This window comes from Sinocyclocheilus grahami, unplaced genomic scaffold (assembly GCF_001515645.1).
Source record: "Sinocyclocheilus grahami isolate Dianchi unplaced genomic scaffold, SAMN03320097.WGS_v1.1 scaffold55.1, whole genome shotgun sequence".
NCBI lineage: Eukaryota > Metazoa > Chordata > Actinopteri > Cypriniformes > Cyprinidae > Sinocyclocheilus > Sinocyclocheilus grahami.
Window position 1 is genome coordinate 4178941 of NW_015505234.1, and position 18713 is coordinate 4197653.

Here is an 18713-nt window from a genome sequence, read left to right on the forward strand (position 1 = left end):
CCAATGTGGCTGAATTAAAACAATTCTGCAAAGAGTCGGCTAAAATTCCACCACAGCGATGTGAAAGACTCATTGCAAGTTATCGCAAACACTTGATTGCAGTTGTTGCTGCAAAGCGTGGCACAACCAGTTATTAGATTTAGGGGGCAATTACTTTCTTACGTAGGGCCGGGCAGGTTTGGACAGCTTTTTTCCCTTAATAACAGAAATCATCATTTAAAAACTGCATTTTGCATTTACTTGCATTATCTTTGTGTAAAATTAACATTTGTTTGATGATCTGAATCTTTTAAGTGTGACAAATATGCAAAAAATAAAAAAAACAAGGGGGCAAAAACCTTTTCGCACCACTGTAGGTAATATAAAAGAGATATTGATAACAGAGAATGTTTAACACTAAATCAGATATTCTACCAAAAAGCAAGCATATAAAGACTTTAAATGATTATGATGTTGTGTATAACAGTTGTGGTTAACAGATGGTTCTCTGTGGCTGGCTGTTCGGTGATAACTGAACATAATGTACCTTTGAGACCATGCTTCAGGCAGTGCTCCATGACAACAAAGAACTGTTGCAGAGGCGGGTAGTCAGAGTCCAGAGTTCGTCCAAAGCTCAGAGCCGACTCGATCAGGCCTTTGATGCTAAGCTTTGCCATATTAAGCAAATTTGCTCGTTCCATTGCCATAGGATCTCGAAATGCTGGAAGACACAAAGCCCACAGACTAATTTATCCAAAAATTATAGCATTATTATGGTAGAAGGACATGACAATGAAAAATAACAACCCCAACTCATCACAATACTTTAACCTCTGGCTGTTTCTTTAGAACTAACATGTGACCACACTTTGCATGGCTGAGTTTAAATTTGAACAAACCCTTAAAGCGCTTTCACTGGTTTTGACTGTACAGTCATTCACCAGTCCTTAACAGCAGCATTTCACTTTTTGTTTTGTGTTTCAACAACAAATACTGCACAAATGATATACTTATCAGTTTTGAATTGTTAGTGATACATTGGACTCTGTTTTTATCATCAGGTGAATCAATAATTCTTATGCAAACATATTCAGACATGCTCTGTCAAACAATACGGACACTGTGGCAATCTACTTCCCTCTTATGTCGGGTGGGTCCCAGTTCCTATTTATTTGGATATTATTATGTGAATGAAGCCTTATTGTATCAGATTTCTGGTGTAAATAACTTCATATGTTGTGCATTTCTCCACTCTTCTTAATGTTATTATTAAATTAATTCACCATCAGTTTGGTCATTTGTCATGATCATTGGAGGGGGGTAAACGCCAATCATGAAAAACCAGTAGCGTACTAATTTGGCTGATTGGCCTATCTAATCTGTCAAGTGTTTTTTTACAGTAACTGTATGAACTGGTGCTTTGTAGTCTTAAAACAACAAGATTTATTTGATGCACAAATGAATACAAACCAACAAGGCACACTCTTCATGACATCATACCACTATGACATCGTGCAGAAAATGTTGTATGGCAAGCCATTTCAACAGATGTCTTCAAACTAATATAACTACTATGTATTTCTGTAACTGTTACTAGTAATTACCAGTAAGTATTATTTAGTACACGACTAGTATATTTTTCAATTTCACTACAGACTAATTATTACATAATCATACTTATTCTTTATCTCCTAGGCACTGTTTCAATAATTTCAAACATTTGCTTTTTGGTTGTTTTTTGTTATCATTAGTCTGAATGTATACTTTATAGTTCAATTAAAAATCTCACTTGTAAGATTAAAAACGTTACTAGTAACAATCAGAACACATGACTATTTGAATAGTGAGAGATAACTAAACAATATAGTAGTAGTATCTCTTACTAGTAAAAATGGAATAGCTATTAGCAACAATTGTATTTACATAGGTCTTCTGATCAGAAGTGAACAGCTGATACATAACAGCACAGATCCAAATAGAATTCAATGGAAAAAGGTGCAATTTGTTATCAGCAATAATGGACTAGTTAGCCTGCTTCACACACCATTGCGATGCTGACTAGTAGCAATGGGATATATAATACTTAAGACAACTAACTAAATAGATTTTAATCCGTGTATATATACATTTTACTAGTCATTTAAAATAAGTACTAGAAACAAAACAGTTAAATGTTAAAACGGCTTGCCATACACGTAGGCTCTGCATCTGAACAACACAATCCCGCCTTCAGCCACGGGCTTTAATGTTATCCATAACCTACCCTTGGCACCCCATTCTTCGGCAAAAGGCGCCGTTTTGGGCTCTGGCACTTTGGGCAAGACGTGAATGCCACCCGAGAAGGTTTCTGACGCTTTTCTGGCTAACGCGAATATGGGCGCCTGCCATCTCCCGTCTCCAGATTTCATGGCAGCGCCGCTCACTTTCTCAGCGGCCGATTTATCCTCCTGCAATCTGAGGATACCGAACACTTGCGCTCTCTCTTTGTTGCTCTCTGCTTCTGCCAACACAAGGTCCTGTTCTGCAGGTGTCGCCATCGTTAACGAGAATAGCATACAGTTTAGGGTAACGCTTCACCTAACCACCACGGCGGTGATGTGTTGAGCGGCATTGATAAACAGTTAACGATGTAATTCAAGCGCTTTCCCTTGTGATGTTCCTTGTCAACGCCCCAAAGGCGACGTATGTTTTCCATTCATATGATCATGATATCTTTTGCGAACAGATGGCTAGATTGTAGATTTGTTTACACCCGGGCAGTGCGGGCACTCCTGCACGATCCGTCTGCAGCAAAGGGGTGGGTGGTGTCATAACGTTAAAAAAGACGAAATTCAGTGGAAGAGTATGGATATACTACCCTCTACCGCTTGTATGGAACATTGTCCTGAACTAATAAATATTTCATTTAGAAAATTATGAAATAATCACGGGTTAACAGCCTTAACACATCATATTTGTTCAATTATTATGGTTTATCGTGATAATGGGGGAAAACATGGGGTAATTATAAAAATTGGTGCTGTCGCATCAAAATCAATGATGCGACTGGCACTGGTACTGGCGGTTGTACTGTGTCTGAATTTCGTATAGAACATACTTTTTTAGCAGTCACAAGTAGTACCTACTAGACAATATGTGATTTCGGACTCAGCTTTGTTTTTGCTTTAACAGATCAATAAAAAAATATATTATTTTTCAGCACAAAACTCACTTGTCACCACAAACTAGCTGCGGTCAGGGGCAAAATTGTCTTTTGTCAATAATGTAGTGATGTATGAAACAGCTCACACAGAAGTCACTTTTAAACCAAGCAGATTTCTGTTAGTCAACGCGACGAACTAGTTGCGAAATTTGCACTGGGAATTTTTTTGCCATTATGTGATATTCCTGACTGCGTGTATTCCTATTGAAATGTACTGATTTTTGCTTAAAGGGGTCATATGATGTTGTTTAAAAGAACATTATTTTGTGTATTTGGTGTAATGAAATGTGTTTATGCGGTTTAAAGTAAAAAAAAAAAACACATTATTTTCCTATGCCCCGCCTTTTTGAAACGTGTCGATTTTTACAAAGCTCATCGCTCTGAAAAAGCGAGGTGTGCTGTGATTTGGCCAACTATCCAGTGCGTTGTGATTGGCCGAATACCTCAAGCGTGAGATGGAAATGTTACGCCACTCACCATACTGTTGATGCCGTTTCCCGGCCGGAGCGATGAGACAAAAACATTAAAACCCATTACAAACGAGGCATTTGTTGCATCCAGTGGGGACATAATTACTGATTATAATGACTTATACTGTCTTTTTACGCGTTGCTTCGCGCCGCGTAAACATAAAACCCTGTCTGCATTTGAGAAAAGAGAAATGACAAACAACAAGTGCTACTCCACACTGCCCAAAAATCGCGTTTGAATCATCAGTGGCAAATTCTTTAAATGAAAATTTTAGTCTAATGTTACTCTCCCAGGATCAGGAAACAGTCCTCCATAAAATGTGCTGCACATATCTGGATATTTGGGTTAAACTGTTCTGGAACAGTGTTGTAAATACAACTTAACCACTGATTTGTAGTCGTGTCCTCTTTTGGAAGACCAAACAAAGTAGTTTCGCTTTCACAACGAAAAACACAGCGGCCTAGCGGAAGCCCCGGCTTAGCGTGAGATGAGGCCGGGCTAGAGTGAGCAGAGGAGGCGGGGTTGAGAACGGCGCAACCGGCGGATCCGACGAAGTAACGTCAAGCACATGTGACGACCCTGGGCTTCGTCCACGGTGAAAGCCGGTCCGGCGATCCACAGCACTAAGTTGATGTATTCCCTCAGCGACCAGCACAGATCAGCTCCAGGCATGACGAAGCGGATATCGTCCTCTTTTGGAAGACCAAGCAAAGTAGTTTCGCTTTCACAACGAAAAACACAGCGGCCTAGCGGAAGCCCCGGCTTAGCGTGAGATGAGGCCGGGCTAGAGTGAGCAGAGGAGGCGGGGTTGAGAACGGCGCAACCGGCGGATGCTTTTTTTATTTTTCAAGCACATGTGACGACCCCGGGCTTCGTCCACGGTGAAAGCCGGTCCGGAAATCCACAGCACTAAGTTGATGTATTCCCTCAGCGACCAGCACGGATCAGCTCCAGGCATGACGAAGTGGATATCGTCCTCTTTTGGAAGACCAAACTAAGTAGTTTCACTTTCAAAACGAAGCACACAGCGTCTTCAGGACATGACGGTAAGCGGCAACAATACTACAGTGAGAATAAAAGTTGGAAATTATAAAGAATATAACTGTTCTGTTTGCGATTTCATTTTTTTTTTGGTTGTTCTGGTTCCTTAACAAAGTTAACCACGCTTTTAGTAATTTTGAGTGTAAAATATATAGAAATAAAATAAATGTTTGTTGTATGTATGCTCTCAGCATTTTGTTCAACACAAAAAAGCTGAAATTATTAATTACAATTGTAGTGACTATTTAGATGATACATAAATGCTGTTGGCCGTAACTGTATATTAAATAAAAACAGTAAAGAAAAATAAAATGTGATTAAGATATTTAATCGACTTATTCCTTAATTTATTAATTGATCACCACAAATCTTAATATGTATCTTTAACACATTGCAAAGACCAACTAATCAGAACAGTTTTTGTTTTAAGTATTTTAAGACCTGACAAAACGAACAACTTGGGATTTCAGTAAGGGAGTCAAATTAATTAATTAATAATCCAATTGATTGGATCATAAGTGGTTTAATTTCCCAAAACATCGGCTCACAAGTCATTCGTTCATAAATTGGATGTTTTTGGTTCTCAGTCATATACATTAAAGAGTGCCAAACTATAATACTGACTTTTAATAAATCATCTTTTATTTAGTTAATTCTTTAATATATATGGTTTCAGACATGAGCCCGAAAGAAACGTTCAAACTCTATTGTTCTACTTCAGAAAATGTATTCTATGTATTCATTTTGCTGTGTGTATGTGACAAAGTCAGGTTTTTTTTGTATATTTGGAGTTTTGGCAATCACAAATACATTTTCTAGTACAGTTGCCTTTCCCTTAGTGAATTCAGCCTCATTTTTAATGAGTGAAACTGCCTGCTGTGATGTAAATGTGAATCATTAGCATTGTGAGGTCATAGTGCTACCTGATCTAGTCTGATTTCTTGTAACGTCATGGTTGTGTAATATGTAGGTCAAACTCGGCACACTGTGATGCCCTTCTCTTGCTCAGGCGTTGCTTTCTGTCTTCAGCCTAACTCAATCAGTCAACCTTTGCATAACTAGCCTATAAACAATCTGAAACAAAGCTGTTCAATGTAATAGGGTAGTTGTGCTCTTAATTCTTGCTAAAGTGTGTAACCTAAATCTGCTGTCAGTTTGGTTCCTCTCATGACAGACTCCCCCCTCTCCTTACCCAACACTGAAAAACGTGACTGGAATTTATGGACTCATCTGGAAAGTATGTCTCTTAGGTAACTGGCCTTTTGGGTTACAGATTCCAGTCAATTCAGTGTTAGGTGTTTTTTCAGGTCAATTATTTACTATCTGACCCATCTGGTAAATTCTGGCAAAGCTAATAAATAAAATACACTTGCCCTGGTAAATTGTCTGTGGGAATTATTTGTAGGGGGAAAAGACACGGCCAAAATTTTCATATCGGTGCATCCCTAGTTCAAACTCTATTGTTCTACTTCAGAAAATGTATTCTATGTATTCATTTATGTATTCATTTTGCTGTGTGTATGTGACAAAGTCAGTTTTTTTTTGTATATTTGGAGTTTTGGCAATCACAAATACATTTTCTAGTACAGTTGCCTTTCCCTTAGTGAATTCAGCCTCATTTTTAATGAGTGAAACTGCCTGCTGTGATGTAAATGTGAATCATTAGCATTGTGAGGTCATAGTGCTACCTGATCTAGTCTGATTTCTTGTAACGTCATGGTTGTGTAATATGTAGGTCAAACTCGGCACACTGTGATGCCCTTCTCTTGCTCAGGCGTTGCTTTCTCTCTTCAGCCTAACTCAATCAGTCAACCTTTGCATAACTAGCCTATAAACAATCTGAAACAAAGCTGTTCAATGTAATAGGGTAGTTGTGCTCTTAATTCTTGCTAAAGTGTGTAACCTAAATCTGCTGTCAGTTTGGTTCCTCTCATGACAGACTCCCCCCTCTCCTTACCCAACACTGAAAAACGTGACTGGAATTTATGGACTCATCTGGAAAGTATGTCTCTTAGGTAACTGGCCTTTTGGGTTACAGATTCCAGTCAATTCAGTGTTAGGTGTTTTTTCAGGTCAATTATTTACTATCTGACCCATCTGGTAAATTCTGGCAAAGCTAATAAATAAAATACACTTGCCCTGGTAAATTGTCTGTGGGAATTATTTGTAGGGGGAAAAGACAGCATTGTATGTTAACGCCTTCTTCATTTATTAATTAATGCGAGTCTTACCTCAGTAATATTAATATGTTTATAATGGAGATAATAAAGTTTATCAAATGTTAATAAAATGTTAGCCATGTTATATTTTATGTATTATATTAATGTTATATTTTGTATTTTTTCATTACATATTATTGCATCACTTTGCTCTGCTGTACATTTTTTTATTTTTTTAAAAATATGGTTTAAACATGTTTATCATGCTTTGTATATTAATATATCATATGTCGAATCCATACAGTGTAGCCATTACTTTCTAAATGTATTTAATCTTTTAAAGGACATTTCATTTGAACTCACGTTTGTGAGGACTATGAAGGCCATAAAGTTAAGGGAGAAGATTAGATCAAAAGTAGGTCAGCAGAACTAGGGTGTATTGCGATGCTTATGCAATTGTTTTAACAACACTCTGATTGACCACTACCTGTCTATAGCTATAGCATATATTAGATGAAATGTGTTGCGTGGTGGGTTGATCCTGAGCTACAGGGAAGAGCTTTTCTACTAGGTATAGCATTGCGTGAAATAGAGAGCTTTGAAAGTAACTGCACATTTGTTTCTGAGAAATGGTATAGAAGTTTTAATGCATTAGTTTTAAATGTGCAAGTAGACAAGTATAATTAAAAGCAAAATTATTCAGCAGAGAATTTAAGACTGCAGTGTAGTGGGTCATTTTGTTGGGTGTTGTGTGCACTTTGTCATGGTCTTTGAAGTGGCTCCTGTGATTTGAATGGTGAGACTATTTTGAGAATGCGTTTTTATTAGACTGAATGGGAGAGTTCTTTTCAAGGTTTCATTCTCAAGGACCACTTTACAGACCTCTTTAAATCTTGGAAATAATAGTCAGGAATTATTGTTTTCCTATGAATCTTAAAATGTTCCGATTGTCATATCACAACTCTGTGTTAGTTTTACAGCTTGACTTGACTTCCTCTCCTGTCGAAGAGATGGTTTCCTGCTGCCTCCATGTCTAGACATTAGAAAATCTTGTGAATTTTTTTTTTGATCATGCTATTTAGATGTTAAGTATTTATCTTATGTGTTTTTCAGAGGAACTATTAAGATATGTGTCTTGTGAAAAGTTTGTGCATTTTGATAAAATGGAATAGTTAGAATAGTTGTTTTATTTGTTGCTCTTTTATTTTGGCATTACTGGTGCTTCACATTCTTGGTCATTCACATGTTTGTAGAACAATTTCTTCTTCATCTTCATCATCATAATAATAATAATGAGCCAGATGACTGGTAAGCTTTAAGATTTGCGTGAAGCAGTGCCAGCATCGAGCTCAAAGAATTTATCATTCGCTTATCCAGTTTATTACAAACCCACATCAAAATGATTTCTAAATAAGGAGTAAAAGCAGTAATAAAAACTTTTAAAATTCAAAAGTCTATGCAAGTATTGCTTATAAGTGATAAGATTGGTCTACTGCGTAAAGCACGTGTCAGAAACGATACGCCCATTGCCATAGTTCCATATTTTGAACCCTAGATATAAAATATAAACATCTATTATTTATCATACTTACAGGTTGTGATCCAGCGGAGCCAGCTGGGCCAAATAAACTGTGTACTGAATCATCTTTCAAGAGCAAGCATTTTGTGAATCCTGTGTTGAACTCTTTGAGATTAGAGAAGCAGTTGTCAGTAAAATGATGGGAATACAAGAATGATTGGGGTTGTACTGCTGTGGTACAGTGGAAAAAAATAATTTTAACCACTGATTCTTTACACCCTCATCTTTCGGGAGAGAAAATAAAGCAAATTTACTTTCACAGCATAGGAAACAGCATCTTTCTTTACATAATGTTAACCACACAAACAAGAAACCGTTTTAAGGAGGGTCAAGTTGTTCACCACCGTCCAACGTAGAACATAGGCAGGCATTATGCAAATGTGTTACCCCGTGACATGTAGCCATCACTGATGATGACTCATTTAGGCTGTTCAGGGTCGATTCTTTCTTTTGGGAGACAATTTTATTTATTGTGCACTTTCGGCTTTACAACTTTGCAGATTGTTTCCATTCACATGCAGCTACATTATACACTGCATGAAAGTTAAATGGCATAATAGGGGCATTTTAAATAGGGGAGTTATAAGTATATAGCTTATGTTTGTAGTGGTTATAGCCATGAATTAATTGCCTAATTATCAAAATAATTAAGTGTTCTTTTAAAGCAGTTAGTTTATAAATTGCCAGCTGTTGAGGCAAGGCACTTTTGTAATTTGTTGGAAAAATTAGGTCACTTCTAAACTGAATGCTTTTTTTATTTTTTTTATTTTACTAATTTGTCATGTCTAGGGATTCTCAAATTTTAGACAATTTCTTGAACGATTCAGTCTAAAACTGAACTGAAAAATAGAACATATCGTGAAATTGAGTCATTTTCACTACACTAATATGGAAAAGTCTGAAAATTAACATTATTGGTGTGTTGCTTTTGTTGTACAGAAAATCCACCATTCAATGCCAAGATGCTTCAACCGGATTCGTTTGTGGTTTTAAACAACCTAGACATCAGTAATTGACATTCATGCTTTAGTAAAAGGAAAGTACCAGTGTTTTATTTAACTATGGGAAGACTGAACATGGTTTTTCATCTGAATCTTCAATCATTTGTTGTGAAATTTTAATAAGGCACAATACCATTGCCAGATGCACACTTTATCAGCAACCATAGCTTTTTCTTTTTTGAGCTTAAACCAATAGTGTAAGAGCCGACATAATGCAGGGCTTGCAAAATAGCTAGCCCGACATCCCGGGGCTATTGTGTTTTCCAGTTGGGCTACCAAAATGTATCACTGCCCTGCCCGACGGGCTATCTTGAATAGTGATATAAAATCCCTTCCTTAATTCGCATTGTTCACTCGCTTGTAGGGGTGAAACGGATCATAGTTTATCATTTACACCCGTTTCTAAGTCTTACCAATTTAAACAATCAAGCGTTTTAAACCATTCATGCGCATGAAGAATTCAATTCGGTGCTTGCTCAAACACACTCAAAACGTGCATAGAGCGGCGTTTCAGGCACGAACACAGAATTGATTCCTCTTTCGCTTGTACGGACACAAGTATTTTCATGTCTTAAATGAACGTAAACAGTGGAGAAAGAAATCGCACATGCATCATTATATTGAATCCGTGCATTCGGTCTTAAAGGGGCAGCAGCCTATATTTGTTTTTATTTATTTGATTTGGGATTTGTTTCAAGTTAGTATATTGTTTGACATTTTCAATTTCACAAAGTAATGTGCAGCCTTTTGGTCTGAGAAATAACAAAAAGACACCTTTTTTAAAAATCTGTCTTAAATCTAATTTTGTTAAAGAAATTGTGAGAAAATTGTATTGTGAAATCAGTATCGTGAATCATATCACATCATGAGTTGAGTGAATCGTTACATCCCTATATGCTACTAGTTTTTGCTGTGGTATCGATTTAGTAAATTGTTCTTTAAATAGGTGTTACTTGAATAATGAAGAACCATATTATTTTTGCTCATCTGAAAAATGATCCGATCTGTGACTCAAAGTGTGATATAATAATGCAATATAATCCGAACCGTGAGATTTGTGATCCGTTGCACCCCTACTCTCTTGACTGGTTATTTGAAGAAAAAATACAATATATTTTATTCGGGCTAGTTAAATTCATTTTGGGGCTACCAAAATCTGAAGAATGCCTGCCCGAAGGGCTACCAGGGATTTTGAAATTTTGCGAGCCCTATAATGTATTATATATTAATTGTCTTTTTGGAATGATTGGTTGATCACACAATATTTTTGTATGATGAGTGCCACACTTATTGTTTGTAACAAATAAGTTCAGCTGAAATCAATATTTGATGCCTGTTTATTTACTCAATATTTCACTTATATATTTGTTTTTGTAAGTAGCCATTTAATAATTAGAATAATCTGCAGTCAGCCAGTCATTATTGCAAAAATAAACCCATTCAGACTGAAACCAGACCCTCTGCTTTGTTGACGTCCTGATCACCCTGTTGTTGTTTAGTGACTGAATGATTGTACGCCATCTCTTACTTAAGATTTTGTGTCACAGATGATAAAATACTTATTTTAAAATAAGTTACAGCAGCTGTGGCGATGTAACTGCTATTGTGATGCCCCATCTTGAAGATTAGAGAACTGATAGCATGGTGTTATGGGCTGTTTAAGGTCAGGCCGCATATCACAAATCATTCTCTACTCGCAAACCTTGCATATGCCTTGGTGACATATTTAAAGAATCGAATTTGCTAGAGCATGCAATACATCACAGAAAACTGGTCTTATAAGTTTACAGGACACAAGAACTTGTGACATCAACAGTAGTTACAATTAAACCCTGTGGTTACCTGTTTGTCCAATATTTAGCTTAACAATGAGAAGTAAAATAGTACCAAGGTGTGGTGCCAAAAGTGTGCAAAAGCTAAATTCAGTGAAGTGGAATCACTGACCTACTTTCACACACTTTTGTCACGTTTCTTGCACAACGTTTGACATAAATTGAGTTTGGACATATTTCTCGTGCAAGTAGTGCTCACATCGACTGTTTTTCCAAGTTATTTAGACAGATTATCTAGTAGATTGAGGCATTGCAATTTGTGGGTGTGTATTGCTTTTAATGACATTCAAAGAGTATAATTACACTTAAAATGCATTTGTTTTGAGAAAGAAGTAGGTATGGTTAAAGTGTTGAGTGATGTTCTTTTTGAGGCTGAATACACTGAAAATAATTGTTCCATTCTTATGCATGCGTATGCATATTTATGTAGGCATTTGAATGATCCAGTTGTGACATCCTGGAAAATGAATAGCGAGTCAGTGAAATGGCCTTTCTCTTGTTCAAATGACTTTACGCAATCGTCATGAGCGCTGGCACCCGAATGCAGGTCAGTGAAGTCCAGGTAATATCATGAGCCAGTGAAAGACGGGGCCCTTCACTGTTGGGTGCGGCCTTCCTATCGGCCTCATAAAACCAAATAAACCCGCCGCAGATCTTCACTCCAGCACACAGGATTAAAAATCAGGTTGTTGCCGATCTGTTAACGACTATTTAGATCATTGGGTCTGCAGAGCACTGTTAAATATAGGAGCCAGGGCACAAGCTGTGTTTGGCCTGGCCCGTTCCATTGTCGCCTGAACCTGATGGTACTGTAACAACACACCAGTGTGCAAGCACATGTACTAGGGTTGTGCAGATAGACGGTATCCTGTATCGCCTGTGGCTGATGCCTTTGACGATGGCAAGACGATGATTATTATTATCAGGCTAGTATTATCTAATTAATATTAGGGCTTATTTGTTCCACATGTCCTTTTCCGCGTTTTTACAGTGTTGCGCGTTATAACCAATCACACACGATTCTGTTGAATCGTTTATGAATGCAATGGCCAATCAGAGGCGTTCAGATTAGTCATCGCTGAAACACCGGAGCAGTGTTGCCAGATCCGCGGTTTTCCCACGGAATTGGGCTACTTCTGTTGCCGCGGGTTGAAGCTACCCCCAATAACCTGATATTTATCCCCTGGAATTGAATCAGGTGAACCCCGCCAGAAACGTGTATTTTACCCCCGGAGCTCAATTTGTACTGGTGGAATTCCCCAAAACAACTGGGCGGGGTTTGTTGTGATAACATGGCAACCCTGCTTGTTGTTCCGTGCGCGCACTCGCTGACTGAATTGTGCTCTCCCGGATTCTCTCATTATAAACAACAAAGTGCAGATGCACGTGCGATGTAAGTATAAGAGATGTATTCATCATAGAGCGTAGATAGCTTCACTGATTATTACGGGAGTGTTTTTTTTAAGTGCATAAACTCACGCTAGACTCAAGTCATTGTTCGATTTCTGTAGCTGCTGTTTGAAAAACCGAGGAAATGTAAGCATTATAATTAGTAACTTGCAATGTTTCTATTAAATTGTTAAATACAAATCCAGTAATATAAAAAAAAATGTATGACATGACATCCATATGCTGCTTGACTAATGTGTAGTTAATAGATTACACTAACATACATTAGGCTGCTTTTAGTTCAGGGCCTGATGAGGTGTCTGTTGACCTTTAGAGGCTTAAAGCAACAGGTGAAGCAGACGCTAAAACAGACTGCACTGTTAAAGCCTCTTCATGAATAGTTGCTCTGCTTGCAGGGAGTTTGTGAATGGATTATGGTGGTCAATGGCAACGACAGATGGCAAATACAGCTCCATTAAGACTCTGCCAGGTGCCAGGTAGAGCTGCACAGTTCAGAAAATCATATAGCAGTTATTTCAACAAATATTGTGATTTGAACTGCAATATGAAGAACAACTCTCATGTGAAGTGTGAAGTTTTTTTTCATTCACTTTTTGCAGTTTTAAATTTATCATGGACTAAATTGTTGTTATTATTATTGAAATAACAATTATATATTTTTTTCTTTTTCATTTGTTATTTTTATTGGTCACACTTTATTTTAGGGTCCAATTCTCACTATTAACTAACTATATTAACTACTACTTTTGCCTCCGTAAACTCCTAATTTGCTGCTTATTAATAGTTAGTAAGGTTGTTGTTAAAAGAACACTCCACTATTTTTGAAAATAGGCTCATTTTCCAACTCCCCTAGAGTTAAACAGTTGAGTTTTACCGTTTTCGAATCCATTCAGTCGATCTCCGGGTCTGGCGGTAGCACTTTTAGCTGTAGCTTAGCATAGATCATTGAATCTGATTAGACCGTTAGCATCTCGCTCAAATGACCAAAGAGTTTCTATATTTTTTCTATTTAAAACTTGACTCTTCTGTAGTTAGATTGTGTACTAAGAAAATGAAAAGTTGTGATTTTCTAGGCCGATATGGCTAGGAACTATACTCTCATTCCGGCATAATAATCAAGGAATTTTGCTGCCGTACCATGGGTGCAGCAGGCGCAATGATATTACGCTAGATATTACCCAGAGATCGGTTGAATGGATTCGAAAACGGTAAAGCTCAACTGTTTAACTCTAGGGGAGTTGGAAAATGAGCAATTTCCAAAAATAGTGGAGTATTCCTTTAAGCTTGGGTATGGATAGGATTAAGGGATCTAAAATATGGTCATGCAGTATAAGGCGTTAATGTGTGCTTTATAAGTACTAATAAACAGACAATATGCTAGTAATATTCATGCTGAATAGTGAGAATCTGTCCTTAAAATACCAATTAAAATCTTATTATTATTATTTTTATTATTGTTGAAGTAATAATAATATTGTGTGAAGAGTTTTTTATTTTATTTATATTTTTGAATTCACAATGTATTCGTATTGTAGCTTTACTTCTGCATGGACTAGTTGTTGTTATTTTCAATAATAATAATGCTAAAAATGAAAATATATTTCCATTAAATAAATTATTACTGATTAAACGATTATTATTATTACTGGTGATATTATAATAATAATGTGTGAAGGTGTTTTTTTTTGCATTCACATTGTAGCTTTACTTCAGCATGGACTAATTGTTGGTATTATTTAAATAATAATAATAATTTAATCGATAATAATGACATTTTCATTTAGTGAAATTCATTTTTCATTTCTGTTGTTATTGTCACCATTATTGTATTTTACCACACAATAGTGACATTAATTAATTTCTTTACATTTCTGCCCAGTTAAACCCTTGAGTTGTTATTTTGATGGAAAATGGGAGTTTCTGTATTCTTTTTGATTTCTTATGAAGCACTTTGTGTTCCCAATGCATTTTATAAGTGAACCACATGTATGGGACTCAAGCCACCTGCTAGATTTTGTGTGTGGAGCCTTTACCCTTTCACATTGAATATATTTAAGTTCCACACTTCTGTATTTTAATAATCACACAAGGGCATTTTGATTTTATTTTGGTTAATAGAAACCAAAACTGAAATTGGATTGACAATTTTTCTTTCATCAAAGTCCTTTGCTTTCATTTGCAACAATAACTATAAATGCTGTTCAGTGATTTTTGCCAAAACCCAAAAGAGTGCTGTTTTGTCATTAATAATAGAGGCTGGGTATTATGTAAATGGAAATAGATACACTGCTATAAAGGCTTCTTTTAAAGCTTTGTTTGTAAAGGAAGCCGAAGACCATATATTTAAATTAAGTCACGTATTCCTCCTTGTCTGAACAGGCCTATAGATGTGCATAAAGGAAAGAGTGATGCAAGTTCTTACGAATGTGAAGTAGGTTGTCTGTATTGTGCTGATGGTCGCCCAGCCTCAATGTGGCCAGTAGTTCTTGGTAAACCTTCCTTTCTAAGAACCAGGTGTAAACTGGGTTTCTGGGTTTTAAGATTACACTTTTAAGACGACTTTCACAAGATAAGAAATGTCCTGTTTATTATCACCACACAGACAAAAAGTATCACTCTGAATTCACACAAAAATCCTTTGATCGTTTGTCCGCCGATTACAGATGGTCTGATTCTTTAGATGTCTGTTATGAAATCGCTGGTTCCAATATGTAGCACGTAGTTGTGTTCTGGCACGTTTTTTTTGTTACTTTACTATAATAAATCCCTCCTACCATTGGCAGGAGACGCATTAGAGGAAGAACCCCAGGGCCTCTCTGTCTCTCTGTCTGGTTTGATGACCCCCACCTCAGCCACCGGTATGGCCTCAGGCATAGAGCTGCCCAGGAAACGGAAAGGCAGCATGGACAACCCGTGAGTATATTTATACATTTACATATTTACATTCGTCTCTAGAGACTGGTGGTTTGACACAAATATGACAGTAACCGTATATATATATATATATATATATATATATATATATATATATTACAATATTGTTATTTTTGTTGTAAGAATAAATTCAAGATTGAATGGTTTATATATTAAACAACAGTGTGGTAATGCCTTTTTGTAAATAATCTAATTATTTATATGCTTGAATCTTATGTTAAAGAATAAAAAACTATTTTTAAAAATAATTATTCCAAGAAATTTAAATTAATTAATTTATTTGTTCAAAAGTGTTTGTGTCTTTGTGTGTGTGTGTTAAATTAACTGTTATTTGCCAAAGACAAGAATGTGTTAAATTATTCAAAAGTTGTCTTTTTGATTTTTGCAATACTCCGTTTCTTTGTGATTTAAAGTAAATTCCTTCCCACATAAATATCTATATATGCTACATATCCTCATACCACCCAGCTCTAGTGTTTTGAAAAAGTATGTGCGTGGGTTTGAGAGTGTAGTGCATTAATGTTTGATATTGGGATTTTATAGCTGATTTGCCTGTAGGCCCATGTCCTGCTTTTTTGAATGAGTCAAGATGCGTTGGGAAGGGAAGTGTGTGGTCCGTGTTTAACGTCCTCTTAGAATCATGGCAGCATTTCATGAGTCACTTTAATCATCTCGCCACTTTGTTTCCAGGGAAACAAAATCTGCATCAAATCTAGAGGAGGATATGGAGGACGATCAGAGAAGGTACTGAGCCCACTCAGTACGATACTCAATATGGCTCTCCTTATATTTATTACTTTTAACACCTGTATGTATTTTATTATTATGTTTTCTTAGATCGGAAGGAGTTGACCAGCACTTAAAAATTAAGTGTGTCAGGTACTTATTGACTCTAAATGTAATTTACATTTATTTTTATTTAGTTAAATTTGAAGTTTCCATTGTCATTGAGACTCAAACACAAAAAAAACCCTGTTGTTAAGTGACGTTATATTTCAGCTCAGTGGAGTTCAGCGGTATTTACAATGTAAATTTCATCTTGTAGAGAACCTCACAGTCAGATTGAGAAACGACGGCGAGATAAGATGAATAACTTGATTGACGAGTTGGCAGCGATGATACCCACCTGTAACCCCATGTCCCGCAAGCTTGACAAACTCACTGTGTTACGAATGGCTGTCCAGCACCTCAAATCACTCAAAGGTACCTAGAATGCCTTTACAATTAGCTTTTTGTGTAGCCTAGCATGCACAAAGACTAATATTGAACTTGAAAATGTATTTTTCTTCAGGAATACCTAATTAAATCAAAACAAACGGTGATGAATGTTCTTGAATGTATGTGGGGTAATGGAGTGCCTGTTTTTCAGGAGCGAGCAGCTCATTTGCAGAAACCAATTACAAACCTCCGTTCCTCCCAGACGATGAGCTCAAACACCTTGTCCTAAGGGTAAATCCTATAATTTATAGAACTGTGTCTTAAAGTGTAGCAGAATAAATATCACAGCAAATTATTGATCCAAAAATAGCTTTTGTTTGAACAGGGCAGTTTGACCGTTTGCCATTGTGAAATTACAACATCAACCCTAAATTATCTCTCTCTATCTCTCGTCCAGGCTGCTGATGGATTTCTCTTTGTGGTTGGCTGTGACCGTGGAAAAATAGTCTTTGTATCAGAATCGGTTTCAAAAATCCTGAACTACAGTCGGGTAGGACAGTTTGACTATAAAAAAAAAACACAGAGAATGTTTTATATTAAGTGCTATAATTATGAACAGAAGTACACTACCAGACAAGAGGATTAGTCTCAGATACTAATTCTTTATTATTGCTGTCCTCCACATTGTAGAATCATAGTAAAGTCATCATGACTTAAAAAGCAAGTGTGCTACTTATATAATGACTCGCTCTCGCTCTCGCTCTATGTATAAAATATAAAATTTGGAAATTTTTGCACCTTTCAGGAATTCTTGAGATTACGCATGTTATTTTCCAAAATTGAACTGTTCTTCAATGTTGGAAACGTGATGTCTACAAAACTAAAGTCAAGCCTTTAAGCATAATATTTCCGGTTAATAGTAGGTTTTATGATGAGATCACAAGAAACATAAATCAGTCTAGGATGTCCAAACATTTTACTGTTCATGTATTTTAAGGGCTGTTTTAAAAACAGCATTTTTTTTTTTCGTGGTGAAAAAAAGATTAGGTTTATGATGCGACTTGTTAGCAAAACGTATTAGTTAAATTATGACTCATTTGAATGTTTTTCTCCGCAGACGGAGTTAATTGGACAGAGCCTGTTTGATTATGTTCATCCAAAGGACATTGGTAAAGTGAAGGAACAGCTGTCTGCCTCTGAACTCTACCCACGGGAGCGCCTCATCGACGCCAAAAGTAAACATACTTGGACCGCAATAAACGGTTGTTCTCTGTGTTAAGTTTGTGTGCGTGTTTCCTGAATGCTTTTCTGAAGTGCTTATACAGTTTAATGTCTTTTGAGTACACATTGAACTCAATCTGTTTAATAAATATACAGTATACAGTACAGTTCAAATGTTTGGGATTTGCACGATTTTTGTTTTTGAAAGAAGTCTCTTATGATCACCAAGGCTGCATTTATTTGATCAAAAATAAAGTAAAAACAGTAGTATTCCTATAATATTATTACTATTTAAAATGACTACTTTCTATTTTAATATATTTTAAAAATGTAATTTATTCCTGTGATGCAAAGCTGAATTTTCAGCAGCCATTACTCCAGTCAGTGTCACTTGATTCTGCAGAAATCATTCTAATATGCTGATTTGGTGTTCAAATAACGTTTATTATTATGAACAATGTTGAAAACCGTGTTTCTGCTTAATATTTCTGTGGAAACCGTGATACATTTTTTAGTAATATAATGTTCAAAAGAACATCATTTGAAATAGAAATCTTTTGTAACATTATAAATGTCTTAACTGTCACATTTGATCAATTTAATGTGCCTTTGTTTAATACAAGTATTAATTTCTTTAAAATAAAATCTTACCAACCCCAGACTTTTTTTTTTTTCATTATTCGTTCGTAGTTGATTATTTACTCTCCCACACGTTTCAAAACTATT

General features: G+C 36.3%; 1 protein-coding gene across 2 annotated transcripts in view; it reads left to right on the top strand.

The window, feature by feature from the left end:
- Nucleotides 1–18713, top strand: part of bmal2 (basic helix-loop-helix ARNT like 2) — a 30537-nt gene that overhangs the window by 5312 nt on the left and 6512 nt on the right. For both annotated transcript variants that reach the window (XM_016270163.1, XM_016270162.1), the window contains exons 2-8: nucleotides 15458–15587; nucleotides 16299–16352; nucleotides 16446–16487; nucleotides 16654–16811; nucleotides 16978–17057; nucleotides 17224–17316; nucleotides 17884–18001. In XM_016270163.1, coding sequence (XP_016125649.1) covers nucleotides 15458–15587; nucleotides 16299–16352; nucleotides 16446–16487; nucleotides 16654–16811; nucleotides 16978–17057; nucleotides 17224–17316; nucleotides 17884–18001 — 675 coding nt within the window. The remainder of the gene's footprint in view (nucleotides 1–15457; nucleotides 15588–16298; nucleotides 16353–16445; nucleotides 16488–16653; nucleotides 16812–16977; nucleotides 17058–17223; nucleotides 17317–17883; nucleotides 18002–18713) is intronic.